At 46.5% G+C, this 16,592-nt stretch overlaps 1 protein-coding gene across 1 annotated transcript in view; it reads left to right on the top strand.

Moving 5' to 3' along the window:
* Positions 1–1,768: 1,768 nt before the first annotated feature.
* The window catches only part of LOC147880768 (citrate synthase, mitochondrial-like), a 116,905-nt gene continuing 102,081 nt past the window's right edge, over positions 1,769–16,592 (top strand). Inside the window, exons 1-2 of the mRNA XM_087370542.1 lie at positions 1,769–2,115; positions 16,325–16,372. Of these exons, the coding sequence (XP_087226668.1) occupies positions 2,065–2,115; positions 16,325–16,372 (99 nt within the window). The 5' untranslated portion in view covers positions 1,769–2,064. The remainder of the gene's footprint in view (positions 2,116–16,324; positions 16,373–16,592) is intronic.

The raw sequence follows: 16,592 nt of genomic DNA, 5'->3' as shown, positions 1-16,592 counted from the left end.
GAGGAAGCATTTTTTATTAGATTTACAACGTTGTTTTTGGGTTTTATTTGGATTATATGAGGTTTGTCCTTGTTTGTCTTGGTCTTATAGGCCTTAGCATTGCTGTCTAGGCATTGTACACCCTTTTTTAGCAATTAAGATTGCAAGGTCCAAGTAGAAAACAACATTCTAGAAAATAAGCAAGATGAGATCATAGGATTGAAAAATAATAAGAGGGCTTCTAAGGCAACAAAGATTCAGAGCAGCCAACAAGAAAAGACCAACTCTTAAACAAACCACAAATAAAGAGCTAAGAAGAACAATCAATAAACCACGAACTAATCAACTCTCAAATAAACCAAACAAACAACTAGTGTACAATTGTTGCTCCAAAGCACCAATGATAGCAACCAATTGGAGTGCCAAGCAAGACAAAAGCATGTAAAAATGATACACAAAAGCCACTAAAATAGACAAACTCGACCATAGAATGAAGCCATGATCATATAATGCGGAATGACTTCTAGAGGATAATGGAATATGAAATACATAGAGCAATCGTGAAAACCATAGCAATTTATGAGAACCATAGCCATGTCATTGCTAGGTTACCTACAACGTGAGTAGCTTTAAACTTGTGGGTAAATATAAATGCAAGATTGATGGTTTTCGATAGCTTTAAATTTAGTTTTTAGCCCTGCAAGGGTCTAAGGGATGGACATGATTAGTTTTTTGCTAATCATGTCCATCCCACTTCTTTGAGTTCATTTGGTTAATTTGACCAATTAAAGTTGGTTGTTTAAGGCTTTTTAATGTGCTCTTGATGCGTTGTAAGCCTCTTGTGGAGATCCTGAACGCTTGTCTTTTGTTGGGTATTTCTCTCTCGAGATGGAGGCTCTCTTTGTCTCTTGTATGACACCACCTTTAATGGTCCATCCATCACACACACACACACACACACACCTCTTTCACCTCTTTTATCTCCTCTCTTTTACCCATCTACCTTGCCCCATATTCCTTCACCTTTACTTGCTTTTTCTCTTTCCCTTTCCTTCTAGTTTTTCTACAAGTTATTAGAACTATTTATCAAGCTACTCTAGACTTACACTTGTAATGACATTCCAAAAGGCAACAAGACAACAAGTGGCTCTAACCACACTAACGTACCCTTCCAAGAACATTACCTCTTGCAAGTCATTGTAAAATCCCCACCTTGTTTTGAGCATGCTTTCAAACTTCTTAGACAACGCGAAATAGAACAATTTCTGTGACTAACACCACGTTGTAAGCCTCTTGTGGAGATCCTGAACGCTTGTCTTTTGTTGGGTATTTCTCTCTCGAGATGGAGGCTCTCTTTGTCTCTTGTATGACACCACCTTTAATGGTCCATCCATCACACACACACACACACACACACCTCTTTCACCTCTTTTATCTCCTCTCTTTTACCCATCTACCTTGCCCCATATTCCTTCACCTTTACTTGCTTTTTCTCTTTCCCTTTCCTTCTAATTTTTTACAAGTTATTAGAAATATTTATCAACTACTCTAGACTTACACTTGTAATGACATTCCAAAAGGCAACTAGACAACAAGTGGCTCTAACCACACCAACTTACCCTTCCAAGAACATTACCTCTTGCAAGTCATTGTAAAATCCCCACCTTGTTTTGAGCATGCTTTCAAACTTCTTAGACAGCGCGAAACAGAACAATTTCTGTGACTAACAGCACAGAATGGTGATGTGTGCCATTTCTCACCAAAAAAAAAAAAAGATGTGTGCCACACGGCTACGCATGATTGGTTGGGCCCTGGGCAGTTCGCGCTGCCATGCGTAAAACAGCTCCATGCGAGTCTTTTTTGCGGGACTGCGGTTTTACGAAACAGCTGACCCATTCCTGGACGTTTCTTTATCATCACCCTCCTAATTTTCTTCCTTTTGATCTTCTGAAATCAACTTGCACATTTTTGGAGGCTCTCTGACTGAGGGATCGCTCATCTTTCTGCGTGTTTGGGCGATTCTTAAGCTCATAGACATCCACCCCTGCAATTTCCATCTTGTTGGCTACCTGCTGCGTTTCTACGATGGCGCTCTGTCGATCTCGATCGGGTCTCCACAAGCTCCACGCGTCGCTAGTATGCTTGCTCCATCCTTTTTGCTTATTATTCGTTTGATTCTTATCAGCAATCTAATGGTTTGCATTGCTTGTAATCTCTACCTCCAAGAAAGTGGATATACAGCGTATTATGTTGTGAACGTCATTTAAGTTTCCCCATTTCTGGCACGACGGCTTCGAAGCGTTGTCAAATGCCGCATTGCAAGCCTTCTGTATCGAAGGCTTATCGAGATGCTGCAATCTACATACTTGAAATCTTTTCAGTAAATCTATAATATATTGCTTCTTCGTAGAGCCATTTATGCATTTGGAGATCGGGAAAGTGGAACCCTCCTCGTTAGGTTCGCGTTTGAGTTGAGGTCACGTGCTTCGTATCCTTATCGTAACTCTTTTCATAACAAAGGCATCGTTATACTTGGATGGTGCTGGATCTCTGTTTGGAAGACTAGCAAGCGAAGTTATTTTGTCTTTAAAATAGGTCGTAGCGTACACCAAGAAAGCACGAGCTACTTTTTGGTAGTATTCTGCCCTTAATCATGATTTTGTCTGCCCTTCTGATATAAACCCTCAACGACTACTTTTATGAATTTATGCTTCATGTGTTTGTACAACAATCCATATCATTGTCTCAAACATAATGAAATTGGTGGGATGCCATAGTAGCTAGTGGTTGCTATGCACCGAGGATTCATGATTGTAACTTCATGCGCGTAACATGCATTTAGGCCTGAAGCATAAACATGAAAGATGACACATGAAGAGGTAATGTCTTTAGTCACTAGTGGCCTCGGTCTTGTACCTAACTAATACGACTGAGTGGATTGCCTTAGGGTGGGTTGTTCTGTTGAGTATTATACTGCCCCTCCATCCAGTAATAGCCCAGGCTCACTACTGTTGCAGGCTCAAGGGCAAGATGCTATGCTTAATGGCTGAGTGTTTAAGGTATTCCCATGCCTCCCTCCATCAAGAATCACTATCTAGGTATTGATTAGTGTCTTCCACACTAAGCCCTCTTTGCTAATATATAACCGCAGTCCACGGCTATAATTAGCATATAGATCCCATGTCCTTCTACACATCTTTAAGATATAACACTGTGGTTAGGATTACTTATGTGAACTTCGTGACTTGAGTCACTGGAGTCTCCCATGTTGGAAGTTCACCTCCCCATTTGTAAGACCCCAAATGAGGAGAGGATGAAGGCATCTGCCCAGAGAAAAGGTAGAGAGGGGGCTACCACATGGGCAGCACCTCAACAACAAACATGGCGGGTTATCCAAGGGCAAAGGCACATTGATGGTGAGGTGTGTGGGCAGGGTTATGGCTTGCAACTGGACCGGCAGATGGCAGGGGGGCTGGGCCCTGCATGGAACAATGGAGCGAGAAGCAGCACCAAAAGGGCCAGTGATGGGCCCTTATATAGGGCAAGAAGGCAGCCAACTAGGCTGTCTGAACAGTCGTCTGGTTAGGGCTGCTTAAGGCCTGCTTGGGTAGGTCAGTTTTGAAGGGGGTTTCCCCCTATAAAAAGGGCCCCTTGGGGGGTCATAACATCCTCAACTCAAGACAGCCTTCTGGGAGCGGTTTGGAGTAGGGGAGCTGCGCACTTGGGGCCTACATCCAGGAGGACCAAGTGTCATGTGCATGGACCATATTTGAGGTGTGCTTGGGTACACAGGACTAGCTTAGGTAGCTTGGTGAGGCTAGGGGTTAGGCAGGCGTTTCGTAGGTTGAGTTGCAAGGGCAACGGATGAGTTAGGGTTTTCGCTACTTTTAGCAGCACTGGGCTTTAGTCTATAAAAGGGGCCCAGGGGTTCAGTTTTCAGGGACGCAAGTCAGAGCATGCTTGGCTCTTCCTTACAGGTCTGAATCGTGGATGATGTTGCGGGCTCGCACCTGCTTTCTAGTGTAGCCCGAGGCCCAGCAGAAGTAGATCCAAGGCCAGGGCGCAACTTGGTGGTATGGGATGCCTGGCTGGTTGCTAGCAGCGCAGCCTGTGGCTTAGAGGGGACATTTGAGTCCTGGATGTCATGATGGGGTGGTGAGCACGCCTGTGACTATCATCGTTGTTTTGTGGTTGCTTTCGTGTGTTTGTTTGCAGGTCCGGGTTCTCAGGAGCGCAGGGATCGTGTCAGTTGGTATCAGAGCGAGGTTCTGAGGAAGGAATCTCTGAAGAGAGAAGGTGTGGATGAGATTTCCTCCAGGTATGACTAAAATTTGAAATTTCATTTGATACCCTGCAACTGCGTGATTTCGTCAGTTAGGGTTATAGCTTCGTATGGATTTGGAAAGAGAGAATTCGTGAAGAGGGTGTAAGATCAATCGCTGAGGAAGAAGAGATGGATTCGTGAGTAGGGGTTCAGATTTGAGTTGTACTTCTGACCAGCACCGTCCATGCACTCACTCATGTGGATGCTTTAGTTTCAGTGTTGGATCTGAATATTACCCCAGATCCCTATCCAGGTGATAAAAAATCCAAGATAAAGGAATTGGTAGACACTTGGTTGCACAAGTGGCAAGTGCACTTCCCTTATTCTGATGATAAGAAATACAACTTGTAGTAGGATATTTATCTGGAAAAGCTTTACTCTACTGGAAGGAGTTGCGGCCGAAACCCTCCACCTGGACCGAATTTGAAGAAGTCTTCAAGAAAGAATTCCTGAGCTCGAGATATGTTGAAGCAGAATCTCACCTTTGAAGTCTATCTCCAGAAATTCAGGGATTTGCAGACTAGAGCCACAAAGATGGATCCGCATAAAGCGTAGAAACTCCTCTGACCCATCTGTCCTCCTCAACATGATCCTTCCACTTGATCTTGTATTCCGTGATAGTACGATTACGAATCTGTCTTTCACGCAATTCAAGAATACATTCAGGTTCGTGAGGAATAAAAGTTAAATCTGTAACTTCTATAATCTCATGAGGAGAAACAAGTTGATCATCTGCACCCAATACTTCTTTCAGTCTACTGACATGAAAGACTGGATGTACTTTAACATCAGGAGGCAATTCTAGTCTATATGCAACTGGTCCAATTCTTTCAATGACCTTGAATGGGCCACAGTATCTTGGGGATAATTTCGGAACCAAACCAGTACTTAGGCTCTTGGATTCCTTAGGAATTCTCAAATATACCATCGTTCCCTCAGAGAACTCTCTGGGTGAACGATGTCTATTAGCATAATATCTGTCCCGATTTTGGGCACTTCTAATAGACTCCTTGGCAAACTGCAACATTTCCTGCATATCTAGCAAGAAGTTCTTAGCAGCATCATTTTGAATCCCTTTTAATCCAACCATAACTGGTGACTTAGGTTGAAACCCGTACATAAGCATAAAAGGACTGTAACCTGTACTAGAATGCTTTGCACTGTTGTAAGCAAATTCAATCATAGGTAGATAATCTTCCCATGAAGACTGTCTCTTAGATACATATGCCCGAAGCATGTCTTCAACCAACTGGTTGACCTTTTCTGTATTGCCATCGGATTGTGCATGATCCGAGGAACTCATACTTAGAGTAGTTTCCAACTTCTCAAATACAAGTGTCCAAAAGTCACTTGTAAACTTTGAGCCCCTGTCACTGACTATGTCAGATGGCAAACCATATAGCTTGAACAAGTGGTCCACAAACTCGTGAGCCAACTGAACAGCTGAAATAGTTGTTCTTGTAGGTAAGAATCTAGCCATTTTTGTCAAACGGTCGATTATGACCTAAATAGAGTCATGACCCTTGCGCGTTCGAGGCAAACCAGTAATAAAATCCATGGAAATACTTTCCCATTTATTACCTGGAATCTGTAAAGGCTGTAATAAGCCCGCGCTTCTAAGGCGTTCAGCCTTAGTAACCTGACAAACCCGACAACCTACTACATAGTTCTCTATAAATGCACGCATCTTAGGCCAATAAAAGGTATGCTTCACAAGAGACAGAGTCCTATGTATACCTGGATGTCCCGCACTAGGAGCATCATGACACTCCCAGAGAATCTTGGATTTAAGGTCCAGAACATCAGGTACACAAATCTTTTCATTCCGGAACAGCAAGCCGTTCCTAATCATCCACTGACCTCCCGCCGCCTGTATCCTAGGTGGCACAATCCCTGAGTCCTGGTCAATCATGGAGCTCCCATCCTGGACTCTCTGCCATAAGAACTGAAATGACTATCAGTTGCGTATAGCCCTCTCAAGGATTGAAATAGGGGCTTTACCATTCTTTGCTGGAGTTAAGCTTTTCCTGGAGGCGTTGTGCGTAGACTTCGTCTCCGCAATACCAGTCGTATGCTGAAAGAACTTGCGTTTGTTCTTTCCACTCGTATCGGTAACTGTGGTTGCCTTGGTACCGGCCATGGTATCATCATATATGCGTGCATATGTCATGGCCTCCTGCAACGTTGTGCACTTGTTGTTCTTTATCTGCAACTTGTAGGAGTCTGGCAAACCATCCACGAAGAAACCTAACAAGGTCACTGGATCCATTTTAGTGGCCCTGGTTTGCAGATCCCTAAATCTTTGAAGATAAACTTCAAAGGTCAAGTTTAATTTTGACATATCGAGGGCCTTGAGCTTGCCAACGATATCGTAGTCATCCTCCTTCTTCAGGAACTCCTTCCTGAAGATGCCCTCAAAATCTGTCAAGTATCAGGCTTAGGCTGGAGTTCTTTCCACCATAGCAAGGCTTTACCTGACATAAACCCTGCTGCAAGGTGGATCTTTTTTTCATCTGGATAGGGGTGGAATTGGAAGTGTACCTGCCACTTGTGTAACCAAGTGTCAACTACCTCCTTTGTTCTTGACTTTTGGTCACCCGGAAAAGGATCTGGAGTTATATTCGGGCCTAGCACTGAAGCCATGGCATCCACATGTGTGAGTGCCTGTACAGTACTAGCCAGAAGGGTGAGAGTTGCTTGTATCCCCTGGAGTTGCTGTGTCAACCCCGATTGATTAGCATTGACCTGCTCGAATTTGCCATCAAGAGCAGTCGTAAATTCACTGAAGGCCTTTTTGGTTATCAGGTCGTCATAGAGACCCTGATCCTCCTCTCCCACAGGAGTGTAATCCAAGTCCTGCTCTCCCATGGTGAACTCGGGATTTGGAGCATCAGACATGGCTGAAATCTGATTTGAATACAAACTGAGAGAAATAATTGACTGAAACGAAGCACAGAGGAGAATGGAGCAGAAGAAAACCGTCCCGAAAGATGCTGACGGAAGGAGATACTGGAACCCGGTGAATCCAGAAGCCCACGAATCCCGAGACCTTTCCGAACCCGCAACCGGATACACGCGCTGCTGAAGTGGCTGTATGGTCCGCTGATGTGGACTGTACGGCCGCTGACGTGGACTGTACGGCCGCGCTGATGTGGACTGTACGGCCGCTGACGTGGACTGTACGGCCGCTGACGTGGACTGTACGGCCGCTGACGGCCGCTGACGTGGACTGTACGGCCGCTGACGTGGACTGTATGGCGTCCGTACAGTCTGTGGGTACTGTTTCGGTGCAGGGAGTGCTGACGCAGGGCAGCCTGCTCAGATCTGATGTTGTGTGTGGTTTGTTTGCAGATCAGGGGTTTCAAGAGTGCGGGGATGTGTCAGTTGGTATCAGAGCCAGCTCCTGAGGTAGGAACTTCTGATGCGAGAACTTTTGACGAGTTTTCCCTCCAGGTATGCCCTAAATTTCGAAATCTGTTGCTGCGTTTTTGCTGGATACCTGGGATAGGAGGGGTGGAGAGATATCCTGGAAAAGGAAGAAGAAAAGGAGAGAGAAAAATCGAGATCTGTGAAGGCCTGTGAGAGAAGGCTGTAGGAAGGGGAGAGAGAGCAGAAAGGCAGGAGAGTGGCGGAAAAAAGCAGCAAGGGAGGCGTGGAAGAGGCGCCTGGGATTGTACGGAACAGTTGGGGGCAAAGAGAGGCCTGTGGGGGCGGCGAACAGGCTGCGTACAGCCTGCGCAGAAGGCTGATTACAGCCTGCGCAGAGGGCTGCGTACAGCCTGCGCATAGGGCTGCGTGCAGCCTGCGCAGAGGGTGCTTTTTTCGAAAAAGCACCCCTCCAAAGCTAGGGGAGCTTGGCCTTTTTTGGAAGCACAGCTTCCAAATAAGGCTGCTCTGCTCCCTATATAGTTGGGGGCAGGGTACCAGCTTACCCACAAGCCCAGCCTCGAACTTCGAAGCACTGCCTCGAACTGTGCGCCAGCCTGCATCAGCCGTCCCTGCCTGCGCCAGCGCTACCCCTGCACCGTGCAGTCTGCAGCGTCCGTACACTGCCAGCGTCAGCCTGCGACAGCCATCGTAGGCTCTGCATCAGCACCGTACGGAACTGTACGGAATACCCTGCGCCAGCCTACGCCACAGTCAGCGCCAGCTGTACAGATCCCGCTGCAGCGAGAGCAAAGAGAAAAAGCAAGGAGAGAAGGCTTGTGTTTGGATGCCTTCAGCCTCATCAGTGGAAAGATTGTCCACGAAACAAGGATCGTCAGATGGCTGAGATGGTGATCTCAGAATGCGACGTGAAAATGGAGGGAAGTCCCAAAGCAGAACAGATGCAGATTCAGCTAGCGGGATCTTCTCAAAGGTCAATATCTGTTTTGTTATGTGTATCTGTTGCTAAGCTAGTAACTAGTGCACCTGTAAATGTCCTGTCAAAGCCGACAGCAAGGGGGTATATAGCCTTTAACGATACGGAGTTAATTAAGATGAAAGGGCAAGTAGCCAATCATGATGTCATTGTGTTGTTTGACTCTGTGTCAACACACAATGTAATTAACTCCAAGCTTGTAAAGAGGCTGAAATTAAAGACTAGCCGATCTGACTATGCATATACAGTCAGAATGGCAGACAGAAGCTCAACTGAAGTATGGGACCAAAGGGTTACCCAGTTGGAACTTCGAATTTAGGACTATGCTGAGAAGCTTGATTTTGAAATGACAAAGCTTGCTCATGCAGACATAGCCCTGGGTAAGGCTTGGCATTCTAAGAAGAATTCATCCATAGATTGGAAAATGCACATTTATCAATGCAAGATGAATGATGTGCTGTATGTCTTACGAGGTGAAAAAGATATACCTCAAGGACCGTTGGTTTCCGTAATGGAAGTTTGAAAAGCTCAAGAAGAGTTTTTGTTTCTTTGTACAGCATCGGTAGAGCCGATTGACGGTTCTTCGGCTAGCACTAATGTTATCCAAAATGGAGAGATGGCCAAGCTGGCTGATCAAATAGTAGAGTTCTCATATTATTTTAGGGATGAGTTACCTTATGGGTTACCTCCAGAGTGGAATGTTCAGCATAAGATTGAACTAATCCCGGGGGCAGAACCTGTAAAAGACCTCCCTATAGGTTAAGTTTTATCGAAGAAGCGGAGGTACGGAGGCAACTGGAAGAATACCTTAAGTTGGGGTAGATTCAACCCAGTTTCTCACCTTTTGCTTCGCCAATGATATTAGAAAAAAAGAAAGATGATACTTTTTGCCTCTGTATAGATTACAGAGCATTAAATAATATCACTATTAAGCACAAGTATCCGATGGCTCGGATCGATGATTTGCTAGATGCGTTACATGGGGCCGTAATTTTCAGTAAGATAGATCTTAAATGTGGCTACCATCAGATTCGTATTAGAGCCGAGGATGTGCATAAAACCGCTTAGAAGCGGGTTTGGACATTATGAGTTTTTGGTAATGCCCTTTAGACTTACCAATGCTGCAGCTACATTCGTCATGCTTATGAACGATTTACTACTTCCGTATATCGGGAAGTTTGTAGTGACGATATTCTTGTGTTCAGCAAAAGTATTGCTGAGCATCACGAACACTTAAGAATAGTGTTCAATACTTTGAGGAAAGCCAGTCTTTATGTAAATAAAAAGAAAACTGTACTGTGTATGGTAAGACTTGAATATTTAGGATTCATTATTACTCCTGAGGGGGTAGAAATGGATCCAAAGAAAGTGGCCGCGATACTGACTTAGCCTATCCCTCAGAGTTTGACCGCTTTGCGATCATTCTTGGTGTCCCATACCACCAGGTGGCGCGGTGAAGCCCTGGATCTGCCACCGGGCCTTGGGCTACGCTAAGATGCAGGCGCGCGTCCGCGACTCAATCCAGGATCAGACCTTGCACCTGGGAACGAGACTTGCTCCCAACTGCACACTAAGAACTGAACCCCCTGGGCCTCTTTAATAGACTCGAGCCCTGGCGCCAAAAATAGCGAAGACCTATAAATAGTTCGTACCCTTGCCACTCAACCCGAGAATCAAGCCTGCCTAGCTCTAAGCCTCCCCAGGCTAACCTGAGCTAGTTCTGTGTACCTAGTACACATCAGATACCAATCCGTACACATGACACCTCTGCTCCGCCTTATGCTCCTGCAGATCAGCCAGGTACCCGCCTCTCTTCTTTTGGGGCACATCCTGCCCTAGGTCTCTCTCCCCCACGCTCTCCTCATTTGGGGGCTTACAGATGGGGAGGTGACCTTTTTAACACACAGTGGAGGACATGGATACGACACACCATGTTCCACGGTTTCCGGTTACACTCTGTTTCCCAGGGCTCCCCAAGGAGTATCGAGTCATACTCCCTTCCATTGGCCGGGCATTTGGCATGGTGCTAGAGTCCCCGCCAGAGACGACCGCCTTGTTCTAGCAGATGATGGAGTCCCGAGGATCAGACTGGTGGTGGAGAGCCTGGAGTCCCTCCCAGAGTTGATCCTTCTCGAGACCCTGAAAGGGGGCACACTTCGCCAGAGGGTGGAGATCTCTGGGCTACTAGGCCAGTGTCTTCGATGCAGACAGATGGGCCACCTCGCTAGAGATTGCCCCTGTGGCCTCCCTCGTGCGCCTCCTCCCCCTCCTCCACAGAGTAGGCAGAGTCAGCAGGCCCGAGTTCAGTGCCCTCTCAGGCAAGAGCAGTAGGAGTCTCAGACCCCATGGGTTACACCCTTGGAAGGGAATTGGACACATCTTAAAAAGAAAAAGAAAACAAGCAAGCAGGCCTGCAAACGCCGCAGACAGAGGGCCAATTGCAGGGAGAGGGACATGGTTGATTGAGAGGCCTCGAAAGAGGAACAACAAGAGCCCCCTCAGAAGCGGGAGCCTCTGCCCATCGAGCCGATCCTCTAGCTTCGGAAGTCCAGCCTCTGCACCCACCCTTGCAGCAGCAGAGAGCCCCATGAGTTCTAGATGCGGCGATGGCGGAAGTCGTAGTCGCTAGCTTGACGAGGGCGGTGGAGGAGCCGATCCAGAGCTCGGCGAGCCTGATCAGCAGGGGGGCCTGAGATTGTCCCTTTCCCTCCTCCTCCCCCCCCCCCCCCTTTCCTTCCCCCTCGCCCTCCTCCTCTTCACTTTCCCCTCCCCCTCCAAGGTTCCCCTTGCCCCCTCCCCCCCCCTTAGCCCCCCCTCCGATGGTCACTCTCACCACCTGTCCCCCGCCCTCCGTCCCCCGCGTCCTGACCTCTCCCTCTCCCGTCGCTCCCCTCTCCGCTTCATTAGCAGCTTCTTCTGCTTCGACACCCCTGTCATCAGGAAAGGGAAAGATGATTGCCAGCAGCTCCCAACCTCCAGCCTGGGCGTCCCTTACCACGGGACTTCTGGAGGTTAGGACCTTGGAACTATCTGGAGATTCCGGACTCATATCCTCTACCATTGGAGATCACACTCATGGTCCTTTGGTTCCGCAAGGGGGGTTTGATCAGTGCAGTGGGATCTCAGACACACCCCGTTTGGAGATTTTAGTTTGCCTCCACAAGGTTGGAGAAGTGGTCCCTGGAGGTGTTTGATGCTATTTTGGGTAACCAACTTATGCTCATGATGGACGAGTGGATGGGACCATAGGGACTAGATCTTTGGTACGCCCATGGCGCGGAGGTGAACTTTCAGCTTAGCTTCACGCGCGAGGAGCCGGTGTGTGGTTTAGTGACGGGAGTTATCAGATTGCTGATGGAGGCAAAGGTAGGTATGGAGTGCATTCAAGTTTCGTTGGAATGCCCTCCATTGAAGATGAGAGTAAGACCACATCATTTGCATATAGGAGGATTTGAATCAAGGAGCTGATGAGAGAGCGCCCCCCCCATCCCCCCGGCCCCCAAGTGACCCAATGAAAGTCTCAAGCTTGTGTATGTAGAGGCCAAACAAGGTTGGTGATAACCGGCAACCCTATTTGACCCCGATGGTGCTCATGATCTCCTCTATAAACCCTGTACTTGTCTGAACCTTCTTGAGACTCTCTTATATAGTGCCGTGACTGCTCAAATGATTTCTTGACCATACCTAGATTTGCAAGAGAGAGCTCTTGGTATTATGTCAAAAGCGTTGCGAAAATCCACAAAGCAGCAATAAACCCTCAGTCTCTGAGTCTTTGCCTCCTTAATGATACCTCTGAGTGGGAGTATGGCGTGGAAGCCTGCTTGTCCCTCGACCCTGAGTCCCTGTAGCTTTGCACACTTGCTAACTTGTTTGTTGAGCATTGATGCATAGATCTTGGACATGACATGCCCAATCGTAATGGTCCTATAGTTTCCTGGGCTCATGGGATCCTTTGCCTTGTGAATGGTAGGGATGGTATCAAGGTCCTTTGCCTTGTGAATGGAAGGGATGGTATTAAGGTCCTTTGCCTTGTGAATGGCAAGGATGGTATTAAGGTCCTTTGCCCATGGGATCCTTTGCCTTGTGAATGGCAGGGATGGTATTAAGGTCCCAAGTGTGAAGGAAACCGATGCAACTTGCTTCGTTAAACAGCTTTGCTAATATCGGGGCCATAGGAGTTATTCCATGTGCAATGTATTTAGTACGAAGCTCCTCATTATCTTTCGCTTGGCCACTATGAAGCTTCAAGCTGTGTGTTTGATGTCACTAGTTGCAAAAAGCATGCAAGGGGTAGGATGGGGTAATTGTGAGAGGCCACCAGGTGATGGTTGGTGGGGAATGCCATACAGTGTGTGCGTGTAGGAATGCCATAATATGGTGTCCGTGAGAGGAGAGGGGGCTTGTCGTTGGAGAAACTTCCGTTACAAGTCCTTAGAGTTGCTACTCAACAGAACATTTATTAACTCCTCGTCATTTTGGCGGATGAAGCTTCCTTCTTCCGGCGGACCAGGTGATGCTTAGTGAGTTGATGGCGTAGAGCCTTAACACTCATCATCGTACCACCTATTGCGGGGGACTGAGCCAAGAGACGGTAGGCGATTGGAACGGGTGGTGTGTGTGAAGGTGTGTAGGGCGGCCTCATGGAGAGAGCAAGTGATCAAAGTGACTCGATCCTCTAGGAGCGGTATGCCCCCAATAATTGTGCGTAAAGTGGAAAGGCATGTGGAGTACTCAAGTGAAAGATCTATAATCAAAGTGTATGACGTGATATGTAGTGTGTGTGGGCGGGGTCATGGTGTGCATCTTAAGGGGGGGTGGATATACTAAAAAGACCTGCTCCCGGATGTGGTGGCGAAACAGAGAAGTCAGTGATATGCGAGGGGATCCCATGATGTAGTCAACTACGCTGGAGCCCCCCCCCCGCCCCGCCCCGCCCTGTGTGGGAAACAAGTGAATCCACCCGAGGAGGTCCATCAACCCATACCATTATGAATGACAAGATGTTTTTGACAAGAGGCTTATACTTAACTCTGTATATGGTGATTGCAGGCTGCCACATCGCAAGCAAACAAGGAAATTTGTAGCTTCTCCGTGCAGACTGCTGTGATGTTGTCTCAAACTGCCTTCAAGCTGTGTCTGCCTTGAATACTGCAACACTTTGATCCCTTTGCATAGCACCCACCCTGGCAGCTCTGAAATCTGCATAGCTCTGGCTCTGCTATGAAATCCGCGCTGAACTGCCTGAAATGTGCTTGTTAGAGCTTTGCCAGGCTTTTAAGGCGCTGTCCACTTGCCATATCTACACATGCTGCCAGGTCTCATAAGTCAAGACCTTGGTCTGCCGCATTGATCTGTGTATTTGTGTGTGCCCTCTGCCTGTCCTTGGTTTGTTGTGGCTGTTGGTAGAGCATGTCTAATCTACATCTTTGACTGCAGGGTAAGCCCTTTAAGCCTTTGCAGCAGTCACTAAAAACAAACATTGAAAAATCAAGACAGGAATCAGAGAACTCACCGTCCGCGATCACCGTCAGTCAGCATGCAGCACCAAAATGCCATGAGTCAGTCCCCCGTGCCACCTTTGCTCTCTCTCTGCTCTACAGTCTATCTGACTGCGCATAGATGCTAAAAGGCTCTCTTTACAAGGCTCTTTGGCGAGCCTTAGAAGCTCTAAATAAACTTCAGGCTGTTTAATACAGTCTCAATCAAGCAAACGTTTGGATCTTGGAGGTCGCGCACTTCTTGAGCTTACAAGCTGTTCTCCTCCCTTTAAAGATCTTGTAACTCCAAGGTAGATTGCAAAAGCTTTGTAAGCTTTCCAATCAACCTTAACGTTTGGTTAAATTCATGAAAGCTCTCATAGCTTTTTCATCTGTCCTAAGCTTTCTCTATACATGAAAGCTCTCATAGCTTTTTAGTTTGTCCTAAGCTTTCTCTATAACTCAAACGATGGATTTTCCTCCTAGAGTTTTGCTAGGAAAAAGAAAACCAAAAGGTACCATAGAGATTTCCCAAAGCAAACTATGACCAAGAAAACACCAAACACTCATGGATCAAAGGCGTCTTTGTTCCACCGCGATCCTCTAGGCAGTGATTTGATTGAGATGACTTCTACCCTCTCCCTCAGGCCGCTACCAGCATCAAAGATCATAGAGAAGACACATGGCCCGGCTCTAGATTAGTAGACCTCCGCGTCCCATACCACAGAAGCCATGAGGGATGCATCAACCTAGCTTGCCAGGTGCGGCCATTCCTCTAGCAGGAATCACTGTCCTTCACACTACGAACTAGGAACCTCGAACTAGGACCAAACTACTGAGTGCTTCATCTTGAAACTTACACCTTGAAACTTACACCTAATCATTGAGTGATCAGTTGACCCTCCAGCATCAAAGATCATAGAGCAGACACATGGCCCGGCTCTAGATTAGTAGACCTCCGTGTCCCATACCACGGAAGCTATGAGGGATGCATCAACCTAGCTTGCCAGGTGCGGCCATTCCTCTAGCAGGAATCACTGTCCAAGTTGCGGCCTGCTGGTATTGCGATAATTCTTTCTATCTTAAATGGTGCGTTGCCCTATTAGCTAGCTTTAAATTTAGATGCTCGTTTGGGAGAGACTAAAATGAAATTGTTTAGACTTCACAAGCAGTTGTAGCTTGAATGAAGAGATTTGGACTACTTTTTGATTAGCCTTTTCCTTTAGTGCTAGCCTTCGTCATGGCTGAGTTTGCCCTTCACCTCCGGAGTGCTGACGGAAACTCAGTACGAAGACTTTGTATAAATGGATGCTCAAGTATGTGTGGGTGTGTGGATTTGTATGTGTGAGAGCATACTTTTATACTATGGTCTACACCCATTGTTGGGCGCTGATGATGTCAGTGGGGATGTCATAGTAGCTAGTCCCTGCTATGCGTGATGGAGTTTATGGTTTTCAATCTTATGAGTGACTCTCGTGAGATTGAAACTGCACTATGTTGTGTTTTTAGAGGATGAGTTTGGGAATGTTCCTGGATTCATCTAGGTATATCACTGTCCTTCACACTGATCACATTGAGCATCCTATAGCATTATAGGATTACCACTAGGCTCATGATAAGTCACTAGCTAACTCGGTCTAGCTAGCGGCTGCCTTGTGGTAGCCATAGAGCTGCTTAGTCATGGCATTTGATCCTGACATGCATGATGTTACAAACTGTGTTTTTGTTGGTCCCTGCTAGTCATAGTAGCTAGTCTTTGCTATGCGTGATGGAGTTTATGGTTTTCAATCTTATGAGTGACTATCGTGAGATTGAAACTGCACTATGTTGTGTTTTTAGAGGATGATTTTGGGAATGTTCCTGGATTCATCTAGGTACCTATATGTGTTTTTGTTGGTTTCCACTTAATGTGAGTTTGGATGTATTCTCAACTTGATTTGCATTTGAGACTTCCATTGAATTAGTTGCTTGCAGCTACTACACTGAAAAGCATGGGTAGAGGATTTGTGTCTACCATGCACCAACCCTTCTTTAATTAAATTGGGAAACGACCAACTAACCACAGGATCTGAGTAACAGATTCAACCACTACTTACGTGTACCAACTCTCTCTAGCTTGTATAATGAACAGCATGGCCGTAACTGATTTTGGAAGTCTCATTTATTATGTTCTGCATGCAGGTCGGTCACTTTTCAAGGGCTTTAAGTCAGCAAGTCAAGGCTAACATGGTGCTCTCTCTCTCTCTCTCTCTCTCTCTCTCTCTCTCTCTCTCTCTCCCCCCTTCTCTCTCTCTATGTAAGGTACGTAGTATGCTCTGTATTTTGTGTTGGCCAGCTTTAGCATGTGGTCAACATGCATCCATTTTTTTGTTCAACATTAGATGAGGCATATTTTGTTTTGTCATCATATTTCTATCTGACAAAAGTGTTGCTATAAACTCTTTGAACT

The sequence above is a fragment of the Dipteris shenzhenensis genome, chromosome 32, assembly GCF_047967505.1.
Source record: "Dipteris shenzhenensis isolate YYH24624 ecotype China chromosome 32, Dip_SZ_1.0, whole genome shotgun sequence".
Classification (NCBI taxonomy): Eukaryota; Viridiplantae; Streptophyta; class Polypodiopsida; order Gleicheniales; family Dipteridaceae; genus Dipteris; species Dipteris shenzhenensis.
The sequence above is the reverse complement of the archived record's forward strand: the minus strand, read 5'-3'. Positions and strand labels throughout refer to the sequence as shown.